General features: G+C 52.7%; 5 protein-coding genes across 5 annotated transcripts; 3 read left to right on the top strand and 2 right to left on the bottom strand.

The window, feature by feature from the left end:
• Positions 1-733: 733 nt before the first annotated feature.
• Positions 734-5,838, top strand: NUU61_000431 (mediator of RNA polymerase II transcription subunit 12; the record flags this gene model as incomplete). Its single annotated transcript, XM_056651015.1, has 7 exons — positions 734-1,307; positions 1,369-2,225; positions 2,286-2,921; positions 2,975-3,279; positions 3,336-4,215; positions 4,272-4,563; positions 4,619-5,838. Coding segments are annotated over 7 exons (4,764 nt in total), but the record flags the coding sequence as incomplete, so codon positions are not given.
• A 962-nt stretch (positions 5,839-6,800) lies between these two features.
• NUU61_000430 (uncharacterized protein) lies at positions 6,801-8,558 on the bottom strand (the record flags this gene model as incomplete). Its single annotated transcript, XM_056651014.1, has 4 exons — positions 6,801-7,763; positions 7,837-8,021; positions 8,233-8,369; positions 8,425-8,558. 4 exons carry the CDS (start codon positions 8,556-8,558, stop codon positions 6,801-6,803), a joined length of 1,419 nt encoding a protein of 472 aa, XP_056515864.1.
• A 1,155-nt stretch (positions 8,559-9,713) lies between these two features.
• NUU61_000429 (CIA30 family protein) lies at positions 9,714-10,893 on the top strand (the record flags this gene model as incomplete). Its single annotated transcript, XM_056651013.1, has 3 exons — positions 9,714-9,795; positions 9,857-10,090; positions 10,139-10,893. The coding sequence occupies 3 exons, from the start codon at positions 9,714-9,716 to the stop codon at positions 10,891-10,893; spliced, it is 1,071 nt and encodes a 356-aa protein (XP_056515863.1).
• Positions 10,894-11,112: 219 nt separating this feature from the next.
• NUU61_000428 (phosphoribosylaminoimidazolesuccinocarboxamide synthase) lies at positions 11,113-12,151 on the bottom strand (the record flags this gene model as incomplete). The annotated part of the gene is made up of 3 exons (XM_056651012.1): positions 11,113-11,489; positions 11,556-11,931; positions 12,002-12,151. 3 exons carry the CDS (start codon positions 12,149-12,151, stop codon positions 11,113-11,115), a joined length of 903 nt encoding a protein of 300 aa, XP_056515862.1.
• A 173-nt stretch (positions 12,152-12,324) lies between these two features.
• NUU61_000427 (putative anaphase-promoting complex subunit Apc5) lies at positions 12,325-14,972 on the top strand (the record flags this gene model as incomplete). Its single annotated transcript, XM_056651011.1, has 7 exons — positions 12,325-13,030; positions 13,078-13,171; positions 13,224-13,638; positions 13,695-13,818; positions 13,876-13,982; positions 14,048-14,184; positions 14,249-14,972. 7 exons carry the CDS (start codon positions 12,325-12,327, stop codon positions 14,970-14,972), a joined length of 2,307 nt encoding a protein of 768 aa, XP_056515861.1.
• Positions 14,973-15,400: the final 428 nt, after the last annotated feature.

Genomic DNA, 15,400 nt, shown 5'->3' with positions numbered 1-15,400 from the left:
GACCGAGACCCGCACCGGTTTACGAGTTCGATGACTTGAATATTTAATGAGTACAGAATATGGTGAATAATACTAGGAATTATTTAAATATACACTCTATACACCATTCTCAGGAGAGCAAACATTACCGTGTAACCATCGTACAATCCGTGGATACGGCGCAGGATTCAATGTGACAGCTCACCGAGTATAGGTAAGTGCCAGACAAGATTGATACTATGAATACCGTTGATAATATTGATATCAAGGGATCAGTATTATCAGATATTAAGGCCATCCTTCGTCAATAGATCATTCATGGATCGGTGTAAACCCTCACAGGTAATGCGATAAACCCAGACCAACTCACCGTCGATCCCGTGGATCCCTGGACGGAGGACGACGGAGAACAAGTTTCTTACGTTATCTGATATCCATCACAACGGTCAGACCCCGAGGGACTTTCCCCCGTACGACGTCTGCAGAGAGAGACAGAGAGAGTGAGGTACATTCATCTTCCCCCCTCTCCATTTCGTGATCGACACACCTCGAGGCGCTCGGCCCCGGTTCCGTCCCTTCGCCAAATGCCGTGAGAGATCACTCGTGGACATTATTTCGGCTATTTCAACTTCTTCGCATTTGCATTCTCGCATTCGCATTTCATATCGACCATTCGTGTTTCGTCTTCCTTCCCTTCCAACACCTGCTCCGATGATCCCGATTCCCCTCGGACAACACACCATGAACCGAAGATGATCCCCCAATCTTCTACCGGCGGCCAACCGTGGGGTCCCCCCTACGCGCGCTCAATGGAGTTCCCGGACAGGTCAATATGGTGCAGTTCCCTGCCCAATATGACCCTCAGCCGGAAATGTCGCAAGCGCCCTTGCCGCCGCCTACCCGACCCCCGGTCGTCGACCTGACGCCCGGCTACGAGTCGCAAGACCGAGAACCCCCGCCGAAACGACCCAGGTTGGATGTTCCCGGTGGATCGGGGGCGGGGGAGACTGCTCCAGCGATGGGAGCCGAGACGAGGAATACCCCCGGAAGTGCCAGTTCGCGACCGTCGCTCTCGTGGCGCGCCCGGCCGCTGTGGTCCTTCCAAGCGGTGCAGTCGGAAATCCCGGGTAGTGAGAACCGAGGGGAGGGCGTTGGAGGAGCAAAATCTCCATCGCCGCCTCCATTGCCTTCGCAGCCTTGGAAAAATGCCCCGGACCGCGCGGGAAGTGGTGATTCAAGATCCAGGGAAAGTTCGCCGAGCAAGGATGTGCAGACAACCCCGTACCGCATCGAAGTGCCCTCGATTGCTCCGGTTCTCAAGGGTGACAGTAAGTGGCTGGAGTGATAAAGATTCCATACCATGATGGTATCGCTAATAATTGTCCTTAGAAGTCGCTGATTTCACACCGTGGACTGGGAACCACCCGGAAGATGTCCTAACCGAGCAGACCGCGAAACAGGGTTACTATGATCGCGTCCAGGTGTCACATAATGAATCCAACACAGCGCGCCCAGCATTATATACGCAGTTGAAGCATCGTACCGGGCTTCAAATCCTCTCGTCGGTCTTCGCGGCCGCCCTGGAGAAACGACAGGCCCACAACACTGTCCATGCGCCATCGACCTTCAAACCACCACCCCGAGTTACTCTGACCGACAACAAGAGAGAAGCCTGGCTCCGGGATCTTGCCAACCCGTCGGTACCACTGCGCAAGCTAAGCCGGACCATTCCTCATGGTATCCGAGGCAAAGTCCTTCTGGAACAATGTTTAGGCAAATGGATCCCAGTTGCACGGGCTGTCTGGCTTGCCAAATGCGTGGGTGCCAATGAAATTCGCGCGTTCAAGCGGAAAGGCACCAGCGGAGCTCTGGCTGTGGGGCTAGAGGTGAAATGGGTGAGAGAGTGGACGACTAATGTGCAACAATTTGTCGAGGGGGTATTTGGGGCGGCTAGAGTCTCGGATTGGAAAGCCAAGATGAGTTATGCGTATGTGAACAGGACCTATATCTTGTGTGTACCATGTGCTAACCTCAATCTCAGCGTCGGTTTGACTGCCCGTCTTTTTTTCGAGAATCTGCTTGATCACGACCATTTCCTAGAGTGGTTCCTGACGTCTTTCGAAGCTGCATCTCTTGCTACCATCCCTGTTTGGCTTCTGATGCTTGGGATATACTGGGACAATATCATGCGCTATCGACGAAGAGGCCGGCGATTGGCCGAATTGTTGCTTGAGAAGCTGCGCCAGGTACGTCTATGTCAAATTGGGTTGTTCACGTCGCCAGACATCGCTGATAGTGAACAACAGGCAACCGAACCTAAGCTAGAACCTCTTCAACCGCTCATCGATCGACTCTCTCGCTTTGTTCGAAGGCTGGTTCACGAACATACTTCTTCAGTGATACTGCCGAATTCCTGGGACACGTACAAGCACCAGGTGTTATCATGTCTCAACCTCAAACATCAGGTGGACAGAGCTCTGTTTCAAAGCCTTGCGGAACGTAATGCTCGAGTCCAGCGACCTCGGCACTCCAGACAAACAGCTCATCGCTCGCCCCATCAGCGTATCATTCGCTTGCTTGATTCTATCCGCTCCTCACACGATATCCCCTCAATCTCCTCTGCCTGTCTAGAAACTGTTGATGACAAAACTGTCTTGGTCTCGAAATTGTTGGAATGGCTTGCCACTCCCTTCCGCCATGGGCTATGTCGGGTTTATATCGGCGTCCGCCTATTGCGGAAGTGGAAATCGATCGGGATCGACGTAGATGGCTGTATCATCACCTTCCTTTCCAAAGCAAGAGAAGATCAACGATTGAACATTGGCCACGTTTATCATGCCGTCTCGGAGCTTGTCAGGTCACAGACATTCTCGGTTGGCCGGTATCTGCAATGGCTGATGGCGAAGGGCGTTACAAGTGGATCCCCAAGGGAGGAGTGCAGGGTAAACATTGTCTTTCCATCACTTCAAGCTCCAGGATTCTGACAAGATTACAGGCTCAGGACTTACCCAGTGATGTCGGTCTTATCGCACAGCTTTCCGTGCGCCGACTTCCGGAACATGTTGGGAATTTACGCAGCACTCTCTTGGCGCGCACCGGGCTCAGTTCCTCAGAAGAGGCGGAAACCATCGAGAGTGTGAAGGATCGCATTTGTGAGCGTCTTCCAGGGATTTTTGATATCAATCCGCTCACCAAATCACCATCTGGTCTCTTGCCAACGAACCTGGGCTGGGCCGTCAAGGGGGAAATTGGCCAGTGGTTACGACTTGGAGTTGCTGAGCATAACCGCGATGCCACAGTGTGAGTGGTATAATTCTTTCTAGTCATTTCGGTGCAATTGTGCTAATTCTCTTTAGCAGCTCAACACTCCGGCCAGCCATTTCTAGCGATACTGTTCCGGTGGTGTCTGCGCTTACCCCCAACGAGTTCTACAATGTTCGCGATATTCTGGAGACCTTTGGGGATATCTCTATGCTGGCAGATGTCTTGAGGTGTGCTTCAAGCTCCGACGACACCATTGTTCTGGCGTCGGTTGCAGATACTATCAACTGCCATTTTGACTCTCTTTGCGTGATTGGTGCCACAACAGATCTGTTCCGCAAACTGATCGAAGCTTACGCCGGTATCAAAAGGACCAGCGCCCCGAGTCTTGATTTGGTGTTTTCCCTGATCGAACTCGGGCTGCAGATACCTAGTGAACTCAACACTGTTGCCATCCTTCGCCAGGACCTGTCGCGCATGGAGAACAAGTCAGCCTTGGCTGCCTCTTCCCCCGTCTCCGATCATGTCCCCGACAGCCTCAGCGACACAAACCCCTTATTCCGGGAAAGACTCGATCAGCTTCTCATTTCGGGGAATGTTATGGATGAGCCTACCTTGGATGCGATTTTCCATGCTCTTACGAAGTACCTAGAGTCAATCGAAGGCGATGCGAAGTTGTCGGCCAATGATACTTGTCGCTACCTTGCACAACTACGGTCTTTCCATCCGAAGCACTTCGATGGCATCTTGGCCCGTTGGGTCTGCGGCCATGTACGATCCCCTGATCGGGCCACGTTACTCCGCATACTGCCGCCGCTTATTGGAGTTGGATGTGTTACCATCCGGGCATTCTTGTCTCTTGTCAAGAGGCTTAGCCATTCGGCGACGGCAACGATCCCCAATGCAGCAGGTTTACCCGCAGAACTCGTCGAGCTTCTCGTGTCTCGTACAGAAGGTGGCAGGTACTATGATTTGGTAAGTTGACGGTGACCTCTGCTCCAGTATTGATGTACTAACAGCGATCTCTTTAGGTCTCTTATCGGTTCCAGCTAGCACAACAGAAGTTCCTGGCTAAGAGCTCGGATGAAGCTCTCGGGATGATTTGTGACGCTGTGAAATCCTTCAATGCTAGTGATGTGAATGCTCTGGCCAGACAAGATGACCTGGAGGGCTCCATGGTTCTGCTATTACGCCAGTTGCTGGTGCGGAACCCTGATCGTGCAACCCAGGATTGCATGCAGAAGCTTGTCAATCAATACTCGGCGGCCATGGGTATTTTGCAAAAGGCGCTTGATTCTCTTCTGGGGGTCGATTTACAGCCCGGTATGCCATATGTTTTGGTTTGTGTATTGCGTCAACTTGGCTAACTTCCTTATAGGTCACAACTCGGTCATCGCGGAGGTTGAAAAGCTCACGAGTATGACTGATGACTTTTCGCTTCCTTTCTGCCAGTTGAAGCTTCAGGCTCTTTTCCATGACGACTCTGGAAACGAGAACCGGACGAGTATTGTGGACGCAATGTTCAAAACCGCCGTGGAGGACTGCCGAATGCACAGACTTCATTGGGTCGATCTTGTTGCGTTGATGAGCCAGGACGCTATACGGCAGATTCGTGAACGCGCCGAAAAGGAGTTCTTCTCCGTCCCGCTGTTAGAAGAACCCATGAACGATATTGTCGCCGCACCGGACAGCCTGGGATCTTTGGAGACAGCCAAGCTGTACCTCACCATAATCGAAGAGCTGTCCAGCAGCATCCCCGACTCCGGCACTCCGTCCGTCGCTTCGGTTCTCGTGGAGAAGATGGACTCTGTTCTTCACAAGGTCATCACCATGCAAAGCAGCTTGGATTCCGCCGAGACCCGCTCCAAGTTCGAGCGTGCCCTTGCCTTTTGGTTCTCGGCTCTGCTGCGGATGGTAGTTATCCATCGGTCTGCCTTCATCCAGCCTCCGCCGATCCTAAAGACAATTCCTTCCCACGAGCAGTCCCGGCTTTTGATCTCGATCTTTTGCATCGCACTCTCACGGCTTCCAGGAGATGTGCTACGTCTCTTCCCCACCGCCGATTATTTCCCTCGCCCAGCTCCTCTGGATGAGTATCGACCATGCCCAGGAATCCTGCTGCAGACCCACGCTCTGGATGTGGCAGCCTCGCTGATTGATATCTTCCCCGACGAAGTCCGTCTTCAATGTGCCCGGTTCCTGAGGGAAAAGTGCCCACCGTTTGCTGCCTTCCAGAATGATGCTCGATTTCTCTATCTCCTGGGACCAGCTGCGGATTCTGGGTCTTCTTACGCCCCTCAACCTGCTTCGGCTCCATCCCCGGCAGCCTCTGCCTCTACGCCAACTCCGACCTCTGCGAACTATACTGCAACAGCGTCCGTGGCACAGCAGCCTGCCGCATCGTCGGGACTACCGACAGGGCTACCTGAAAGTTCCAACTGCATGGCAAGTCGACTTCGGCTCCAGAACCGCGGCCGAAATCTTGGGCCGTACTCGATTCGCCCCTGGGAACTTCTCGAAGACGCGGCACCATTTGTCGGTGTCAACGATACCGCCGTCAACCTGGGATACTTTGACGCCAGGCGGGTCAGGTCTTGAAGCAGCTCCTTGATCTCTTTCTCCTTCCTACTTCTCTTTTCTCCGACCCATCCCATGAGGAGCAACAGCCGTTGCTTACTCTACTTCTCCGTTTCTCCTTTGTACCTTTCACATCTCCTACATCTTCCATCCTCTCCCGCTTTATCCCGCTATCCCGATTCTCGTTTGGTGGATCCATCTGGGTCTGTCTGTCCATCAGATCCTCATCCTCATTATCATTCCACATTCCCCATATCATTACGAACGCATCTTGTTATAGCCATGAGCACTTACATGGATGGAAATCTCTGGTTCCCGCCCCCTTATTTGTTATCCCACTTTATATTGTTTTCGTTGAAAGCGTCCTCCACATTTCGGTCCGCTAGCATTCGGCATCCATGGCATGCACAGCGTCGAGAAGCATTCTGTACATATACCTCCGTTCCTTCATTTCTTCGGCGTTTCCCTTGGGCCTGGGCTCAATTTGTTAATTCAAGGCTTTTATTTATATTCCTTCTTGTGCTCGGTTACTGTACGCATGTCTTGCATCCAACATGGCATTGTTCTAATTCGTGGTTCTTGTCTGGTAAATGGCAGTTTCGTCTGCATGTAGCCAAACTCTTATATCCTAGACACCTTTTATAGGTATAGTTACTCGACCGGAGTCTTTCGGGGAACATTTGAATGGAAAATTTGAAAAATAAAAATATTCAAATTGAACCCCCGATCCTTGGCTGCGTACACAAAGTCTTTTTTTCAGTTTCCGTAAAAGAAACAACAGACAACATCACACTCGTCACAGATAAACACAGAGTAAGCCAACGTCGAGAAAAAAAGAAAGAAAAGAATAAAACAAAACATCAGAGAGAACACAGATCAAAAATCACCAGAAACACGGAGATACAGAAACACAAAAACATCTCAAACAAAACAACAAAATACACACAACCACACGCAATATACCAAAGAATCAGTTCAGATAGTCAAATCGACCTGGACGAACAGCTCCGCACCAACGAGCAGCTCCGCGAAGTCGACGTCGACGCAAGCTTTTCGAGGCATTCTTCGATGGTTTCCTCGGCAGGTTCTTTCAGCGGGTTTTCCAGCGGTTCGTCCGGTTTCTCAGGCTGAGGTTCTTCCTCTGGTTTGGCGTCATTGGCCTTCTGCTCCGTTTCTTTGGTTGCTGGCTTAAACTCTTTGGCAGAGGGGTTGACAGAGACATTGGCAGGCACTTCTTCTGCGCCATTGCCATCAGCCTTGGGCGGAGATTGCATTTCTTCGTGACGGATGTCGGAGCCAGTATGGGGACTGATGTAGCCGGTGCTGGATGGGTAGTTCTCGGGGTAGTAAACCGGATCGAAGTAGCCGGGTTGGGGCATCATGTGTGGCGGAGGAGGGAAGTAACCCTGAGGTGGTGGTGGGTAGGGCTCGCCATAGTAGGCTGGATAACCGGGGGCGAACCCCGGCTGGCTGCTGACAATGAAGGGCGTGTTGTTCATCACTGGAGGGGCCATTGGAGCCGGGTAGTAGGCTTCTGGGGGAGGAGCCGGGTTGAAGGAAGGCCCGTACCACATGTTGGGATCGAAAGGCTCCGGGTAGAAGGGCTCGGGGTAGAATGGCGACGGTGCGTTGTTGTACCCCGGCATCCCGTTGAACATGACCGGGGGAGCAGGATAGCCCGCTACGCCAGCCGAAGAAGGGAAGTTCCCTGGATGGAAGGGCGGCGGGTGGAAGGGAGGGGCGCTGTGCATTCCGCCTTTGTTATTATTGAAGTGCCCATTGCGGTAGGGCCGGTTATCATGAGGCCTGGGCTGGTTGTCTCGAGCTGGATGGTTTTGCGGCTTCGGCTTTGGAGGCTGCGAAGGATGTGCCATATCCGGAGGCAGCATAGGACTGCCGTCGATATCGAGCAGCGTCAGAAAGTACTTTTCGTTTTTTTGGAAATGCTGGTATTGCCATGTTAATACCTCCATTTCCTCTGTCAAGGAATATTGTCATTAGATCCAATATGGAACTTACCTTGATAGCGTCTCTGCAGTCGTCGACGTAGGCAAAAGTGACCTTGCAAATAGCAGACCAGGAGTAAACTCCAGTGTTCAAAGGCTGGATGCAGAAGACCTCGAGCGGACCGCTTGATCCCAGGGCAACAACGACATCATCGTGCTCGATGGGCGCGCCAGAGCGAAGTCCCAGACAAGCAGTTCCTGGGGAAAATGTTAGGACGCCATCGTGAATAAGCTGAGCCGATGAAAGAAAGAGGCAGCTCACGTCTTCCCTTTGCTCTCTCGATGCGCAACCAGCGGTCATGGAGCATGGAGCATTCATCTGACGACAGCACAGCCGAGGCGTCCTCGACTTTCTATAGAAATCGTGTCAGTATCAAGACAGGAAAAGGTAGAGGGAGGGAAAGGGAACTCACTTCAAACTGCACAAAGGCACCTGGCAGGCCCTTCTTCTTATCTTGCTTGATCTTGACATGGCATGGTCCAAACTTAGAGAACAAGGCTTTGAGATCCTCGGCCAGCTTATCGGCCGTGACCTTGGTTGAGAGGCTAAGAACAGCAGTCAATTGACAGTACCAGACAGGCCTTCTACTACGAGACTTACTTTCCAACAAAAATACAGGCATCTGGAGGGAACAAGCCCTGGGCATTCTTTGCCGAGGGCTCCTCAAGCAAGCGATCCCCACGACGGGGGTACAGGTTGCCCGAGGTAGTTGGGGCGACAACCTGAATGGTCATGGTTGATATATACCGTACAAGTCAGGTATAATGTGTTTGTATTTGAATAAACGTGTGACTGGGGAAGAGAAAGAGAACGAAGCACTGAAGTATAACGAGGATGGAGAGGTGTAGAAAAGAAAGACGCTAGGAGACCTGGGAGACCCCATTCTCTGGGGGAGACCACTCCCGCCGCCGAATTAGGAGTAGGATGCAAACTGTGGGTGCGAAGGCAGAACTAAGCCCTTGTCATCCGGGGCGACAGGCCTGCCCCAGAGGACAAGTTGGACGTCAACCGTGGCTAGATCTGGGGTTAACCTCCTGGCTGAAGTTCTGTTTGACTCAGAACCAAACCATGATTAGGGCTAGGAGGGCACCCGAGGACCAGAACAGCATCAACCCATCGGAGCGCGAGTCTGGGCAGAGTCTGTTGTCAATGCAGCGTTGGGCGAGACAGCGTCCGCAACCCGATTAGGGCTCGGCGAACGCCTGCCTTCGAATACCCACGGATGGTATCTTCTTCATTATCCTGAGCCTGATTTGGTTGGCCTTGGTTTGCTGCTCTTGAATGGGCACGGAGGTGACTCAACTATGCCTTTTTCATCGACGGAGTATAGCCAGCATGACGTAGATACTGCGCAAGGCATCTGAGGAACGGTACCCCCGTTGGTAAATTTTCACCAGCAGCCGTGGTGGATGACGATGCTGGTCCAAATCATCCAGAGAGGCGCATACGTGAAAATGAAGATGTGATTGCGGCTGTCGTATCCGAGGGCGTTGCCCTGTCCACTGCTAGCTAGCAGGCCACTCCAGGGCAGATCAAGGAGGTTTCAAGCCTCGTCTTCTCGTTCTCCTGTAGCCTAGGACTTTGGCAGCAGAAATCTGGGAGGCATCCGATGGTTTTGGCGGACCCTGGATCGTCTTGATGGACACCTGCAAGTGTTAGCTTTGCCAGAAACATGTAGACCAAACGCACAGGGGCTTAGCGGAGATCTGGGTATATCTCTAGACAGCGCTAGGCATCGCCAGACATCGTTGGACATCGATCAAGGTCTCAATAAGTCGCAGACCAAGTTATCTTATCGGCAGATCGCGCAGCTCACGCCACCTCGGAAGTCGACATCATCGGCTCCTACCTCGCCCTCGCCTCTTCAACTCTCCTCCATTGCTCCCACTATGATTCCCACTCGGTGCTTGGCCGCTCAAGGCGGATTCTTCAAACGCAGCGCCGATGAGCTCGGCCGGCTTTCGCGCATTGGTAGAGTCGCTCCAATTGTTCCTCTCCGGTCCGCTTTTCACTGACTCCTAGTGATTCCCAGCTTGGAACACCGAAACCCTTCACACTCCCACCAAGCCTCATGTTCTGCTCAACTTCGAAGATGAGGCGGATGTCGATGGCTGCAAAACCATGGCCGACCGTGCCGTAGGCGGATTCAGCACCGCCAGCCTCGACTTCGAGCCCGGCGATGCCTCGTCGAACACGCCTCCCCATGCCCGGTTCCACGGCAACATTTCCACCAAGCTTCCACCGAACTGGCGCGTCGAACGAACCGGTATGTGTTGCTCTGGTCGCGCGCCGCAAGAGATTCCGTGATGAACAGAAATGCTGATCGCTCTGGGGATAACAACAGGATATGCCGCATTCCGGAACAAAGACCGCGGCTTCTGGCTTTTCGGTCGTCTCTACTGGGATGTCGACCCCTATGCCTATCTCGCCCTTCGCATCAAGTCCGACGGTCGACGATACACGGTGAACGTTCAAACGGACTCGGTGATTGAGACGGATATCCATCAGCACAGATTATACACACGGCACCATCGCATGCAGAAGGGCTCGCCACGGCGAGAAGAAGTCTTGCGAGATGAAATGTTTGACTCACCCGAACTCACCGACGCCGTGACTTCCCCACGTATCCCGGCCGCCCTCTCAGACGTCCCGCCCGAGTCCACTATCATATCTTCCTCGGCCAGTGCAATCACCTCCGGCTCCACGGGGTGGGAGACTGTCCTCTTGCCTTTCAACTCATTCGTTCGCACCAACCATGGCTTTGTTGTCGAGCCGCAGACGTCTCTCCTTCGACAGCGAGTGAAAAGTGTCGGGATCGGTCTCACGGACCGCGTCGAGGGGCCATACGATCTACGCATCCATAAGATCTGGGCGACCAACGGAATGGGTGAGGCGGATATCGGAGAGGAACGCCGCATCTGCGGTGCCGATGCGTTGTCGCTCGACGAGGGCGTTCGCACGAGCTGGAAGGAGACTGGCCAGACGCCGAGTGAAACGGCCGCTCAGCAGAAGAGCTCCCGGACAAAAGAAAAGGGACTGAAGGGTCTTCGGTCTGAATGGGAGGAGTGATTTTCTTTCATTCAAGCCATCAGACTGCGTGTATACTAACCTGCGACGGAATATTGTTCTATCTTTGTTACTGGGATTTACTGAACAGATCATGTAATAGCATTGGACATGTCACTGCTTCTTTTTATGATTCGGTTCATGAAGACATATATAGAATCTGAATCAGCGTTATACAGACTCCTTTCGAGTATACAGCCGTGAGAATTCTTGCCGCCCGCTCTACTGGCCGCCCGTGATCTTCTGCCACGCTTCTTGATACTTCTCGGCGGTCTTCTGCTTAATCTCCTCGCTCATACGAACGCCTTCCTTGCCCTTCAGTCCTTCTTGGACAAGCCAATCACGCAGGAACTGCTTGTCGAAGCTCTGCTGGCCGCGACCCACTGCATACGAGTCCCTAGGCCAGAATCGAGACGAGTCGGGGGTCAGGACTTCATCGGCCAGGACGACTTCGTTGGTTTCCTCGTCGAGGCCGAATTCAAACTTGGTGTCGGCGATGATGACACCCCGCTTAAGTGCATACTCGTGCGCCGTCTTGTAGAGTTTTACTGCAAGCGAGGCAATTGTAGACGCATAAGGTTCGCCGACAATAGAAGCAGCTGCCATTGCACACAAAACGTTAGCTCTTGATTCTGATCATGAGAAACGGCATGATATAGACGTACCCTGGTCGGGATGGATGTTCTCGTCGTGCTCGCCCTGCTCGGCCTTGGTGCTGGGCGTGTAGATCGGTCCATCCGGGAATGCCTCGCTCTCCTGCAACCCGGCGGGGATCTTTATTCCATGCACCGTCTCGGATTTCTGGTACTCCTTCCAGGCGGACCCGGTGATGTATCCACGCACAATAGCTTCGATTGGGAGAATCTTCAGCTTGCGCACTTGCATACTGCGGTTCTGCAGCACCGGACGCAGCGATTCAGGGATCTGGGCAGGAAGGTCGAGGGTAAGGAAATGCGTGCGCAGCGAAGGAATCGCCTCTGTCAACACCTTGAACCATGTCCGTGTGCAGAGGGTGAGCAGGACGCCCTTGTTCGGAATGCCCTATTGGTCACAATTTCAGTAAAATTCAAAGTAATTGGCTTGTCGCAAAATAACGAGAGAGGAGAGGTACATTTTCCATAATCACATCGTAGGCCGAGATACGATCCGTAGCCACGAAGAGCAGGGTCTTCTCGTCGACCTCGTACAGGTCGCGCACCTTGCCCCGAGCAACGAGGGGCAATGCACCTTGAACGTCAGTGGTTGTCAGAGTCTGCGCCATGGTGCACTGTGCAATTAAATCTACTTGGAGGAGTCAAAGTCGGCGGCGTCATTTTTTGGCTCCAGACTTTGGCGGGGCGGTTACTGCCTCAGGCAGAAGAGCTTTATCGGCGGACGCGCCTTGCGAACATTGTTGACCGGTTGACCGCGATGCTTCATCCATGACGGGGGACCATGACGCGCTATCTGACTCCGTGGAGAATCTCGCTGCTGTGTCTGATTACCGTCTACACGGATGGCGTTGTCCCCAACTCTTCGGCCATCCATGTCTTGTCGTTCCTGACAGCGGGCCTCTTCCCTCTAGATCCCGCCGATAAGCAATGGGAGAAGCACTACTTGCCGACCATCACGGATCTCGAGGAATTCCTAGCAGGCCATGAGTCGTCGGTACCAGGACGGACGCTTTGGGACTTGTTCCTCAAGCGGATCTGGTCAATCGACTCGCTCGATGCGCTCGAGACTTTCTTCACCGATGTGCTCCCGGCGCTGTTGAGCAAGACGCGTGAGCAGTTGATGCAAGACCGGGACAATGGCCTGGCTCCCGAGACAAACCGCATCCGCTTATCGAGGAGCTCACCATTGGGCGCGTTTGTGCGGAGAGCCTATCTCGAGTATGCGCGGCTACAGTTTCATGATTCGGTGAAGCTATGGACGGGATTCGTCAAGTACCGTCTTCCCACATACCATGCCTGGGCGCGGCGGAACCCATCACACGAACACACGCCTGTCGATGTGAATCTCCTGGACTTTGAGGTGGATGCCACCAGTCATCTGTCTCAATTTGTCTACGGCAATATCGAGGACGATTCCGAAGATGAGGGAGTCATTAGCGTCAAGGATTCAGAGCGACTGGTGGAGTTTCAAGTTGGGGAGTTACAACGTATGTTATTGTCTCTTTGATGACTGAACATCAGCTCACGAACCCAGGGCTGGGGGGCAGAGTACCGGACGAGATGAGGGCACAGCTGAAACGCATCATGACATCGGAGTCGTCCGTCCCAGTATTGATGTGGTACCTGGAGTATGTCACCTTGGATATACGCGCTGATTCATTACCGCTGACATTTCTTGAGATATCTCGACGCCTGGAGAGCTGGAGATTACACGTCAGCTTTTGACAACCTGCACCGATACTTTGATTACACCATGCACAGCAACCTCGACCGCAGTGCTTATCAATTTGCCCTGCTGAACCTGGCCATCATCCAGGCGGACTTTGAGTGCTTCAACGAAGCCATCTCTGCGGTGCAAGAGGCCGTGGCCATTGCTCGCGAGTCTCACGACATGAACTGTCTGAATTTCTGCATGAGCTGGCTGTACCACTTTGGCAAGGCTTTTCCAGAGCAGATGCGGGAGGTGCAGAATAGCGGGATGCTGGGCAACGAGAAGGAGGGTTTGGCGTTTCTCAAGGCCAAAGCGAAGGAGACGGACATGTGGTCGCTTATGAGCACCACGCTGTTGAGTGAGGCTAAACTCGAAATGCAGCAGGTGAGCCCGTCGTTCCATCGGTGTTTGGTGACAGAGACGATACTCATAATTATCAGGGAGAGAGTTTGGCAACAATTATCGAATCTTTTGTGCGAGCCTCCCATGTCAATGTGACAAAAGGTCTTGCCAATCCCACCGGCGCGTATATGCTTCTTCAGGGATCTATGTATGGCCGCATCGGTAGGGCGCCCTTGGTATAATGAGACTATTTACTCGATGCTGACCAACACATAACAGGAGCTTCGCATCTGGCCTGGTTGAATACCGAAATTTTCCGCGAGTGCTACTTGGACGGACATCCTTACGAGGACTTTGTCAAAATCACATTCCGAAATTGCCAAATAGTATGCCAAAGATTTTTATATGCTTTTATGGTGGATACAACAAACTAACCACAACTCGTATGCAGTTGGTACAAAAGGGCAACTATAAGGAAGCATTCGCACGCATGAACAAGATCGAGCCAGAAAGGCTACGGGCCGTGAAATACAACAATGCCTGGACATACTACTCTGGGCTGTTACAGCTGCGACGACAAATCTGCCGGTGAGTACAGAGGGGACAGGCTGCTTGACATGAATCACACGACAAAGTTCTAACAACTCAATAGTAATGACAAGGTAGCCATCGAACACATCATCTCCCAGCTCCAAGCAGTACAGCTCCTCGATTTCGACATGCGCCTGCTACTGGCCTTCCAATCAATCGAGTTCACCATCCGACAAGGTGACTACGGCCGCGCACTGCGAATGGTCGACCAAGCAGCACACTCAATGCAGCCCGAGAACTTTGACGTACACTCACAAATCAAATTCCTGTGCCTGAAAGCACGCATCCTCGAAAAATCAGGCCAACCTCAGCGCGGCTTCTCGCTGGCCATGCGTGCCGCCAGCATCGCCCACCGCTCCAAAGTACTCTTGGATCTCTGGGAAGCCATCTGCACCCTGGCCGCCGTGCTGCTGAGCCTCCGAGAGTTCACCGCCACCACCGAGCTGGTCGAGAGCGTCATGCCCCAGATCCTCGAGTCCGAAGACTACTCCCTCGTCGCTCGCGCTTACTCACTCCTCGTCGACGCCAATATGGGTGTCGCTGGCGAGCTGTGGTCGCGTCAGGGCCGCGATAGCACCCCCGCCCGCAAGGAGTATGTCAACCGCGCCCTGGGCTATATTGACTCGGCGTATGACCACTACGAGGAGATTGAGGATCTCCTGGGCCAGACTGAGATGATGGCTAAGAAGGCTACTGTCATGCATCTTACTGGTGACCCGGTCCTAGCTAATGACTACGCCGCTAAGTATCTGGATCTGCGGAGGCGGAGGGGCGCGGAGGCATGATGGGACATGTACTTTTAGTGTTGTGATTATCCCTGGGAAGCGATTTGGAAAGTCTACAATATGAAAGCCATGCTTCAGACTGCAAGTATAATGTACCTCTATGTAATTAAGCCACAGGGACATGGTCAAGCTTTGGACACTGAACCACTCAGAACAGTATATTTTGGGCCGAGCTTGTTTCTACTGTGACCACGAGGACTTGGATTTATTGTAGCGAAATGCAAGTTGTGGCTCACACAGGTACTTTTACCACAGCTGGCCCTGAAGCACTTTCTACAGCAAAACACCAGTCGGGTCCTGTATTGACGCTCATAACCGAATCCAGCAAACCAATTTGATATTGGATCGAGGCGGAAGTACAATGGAAATTCCACAATATGACAAAGGAAACAGCGACGAGAATGATAGATATTGTAAGCTTCACTTCA

The sequence above is a fragment of the Penicillium alfredii genome (assembly GCF_028826965.1).
Source record: "Penicillium alfredii strain IBT 34128 chromosome Unknown utg000001l_segment0_segment0, whole genome shotgun sequence".
Lineage (NCBI taxonomy): Eukaryota > Fungi > Ascomycota > Eurotiomycetes > Eurotiales > Aspergillaceae > Penicillium > Penicillium alfredii.
The sequence above is the reverse complement of the archived record's forward strand: the minus strand, read 5'-3'. Positions and strand labels throughout refer to the sequence as shown.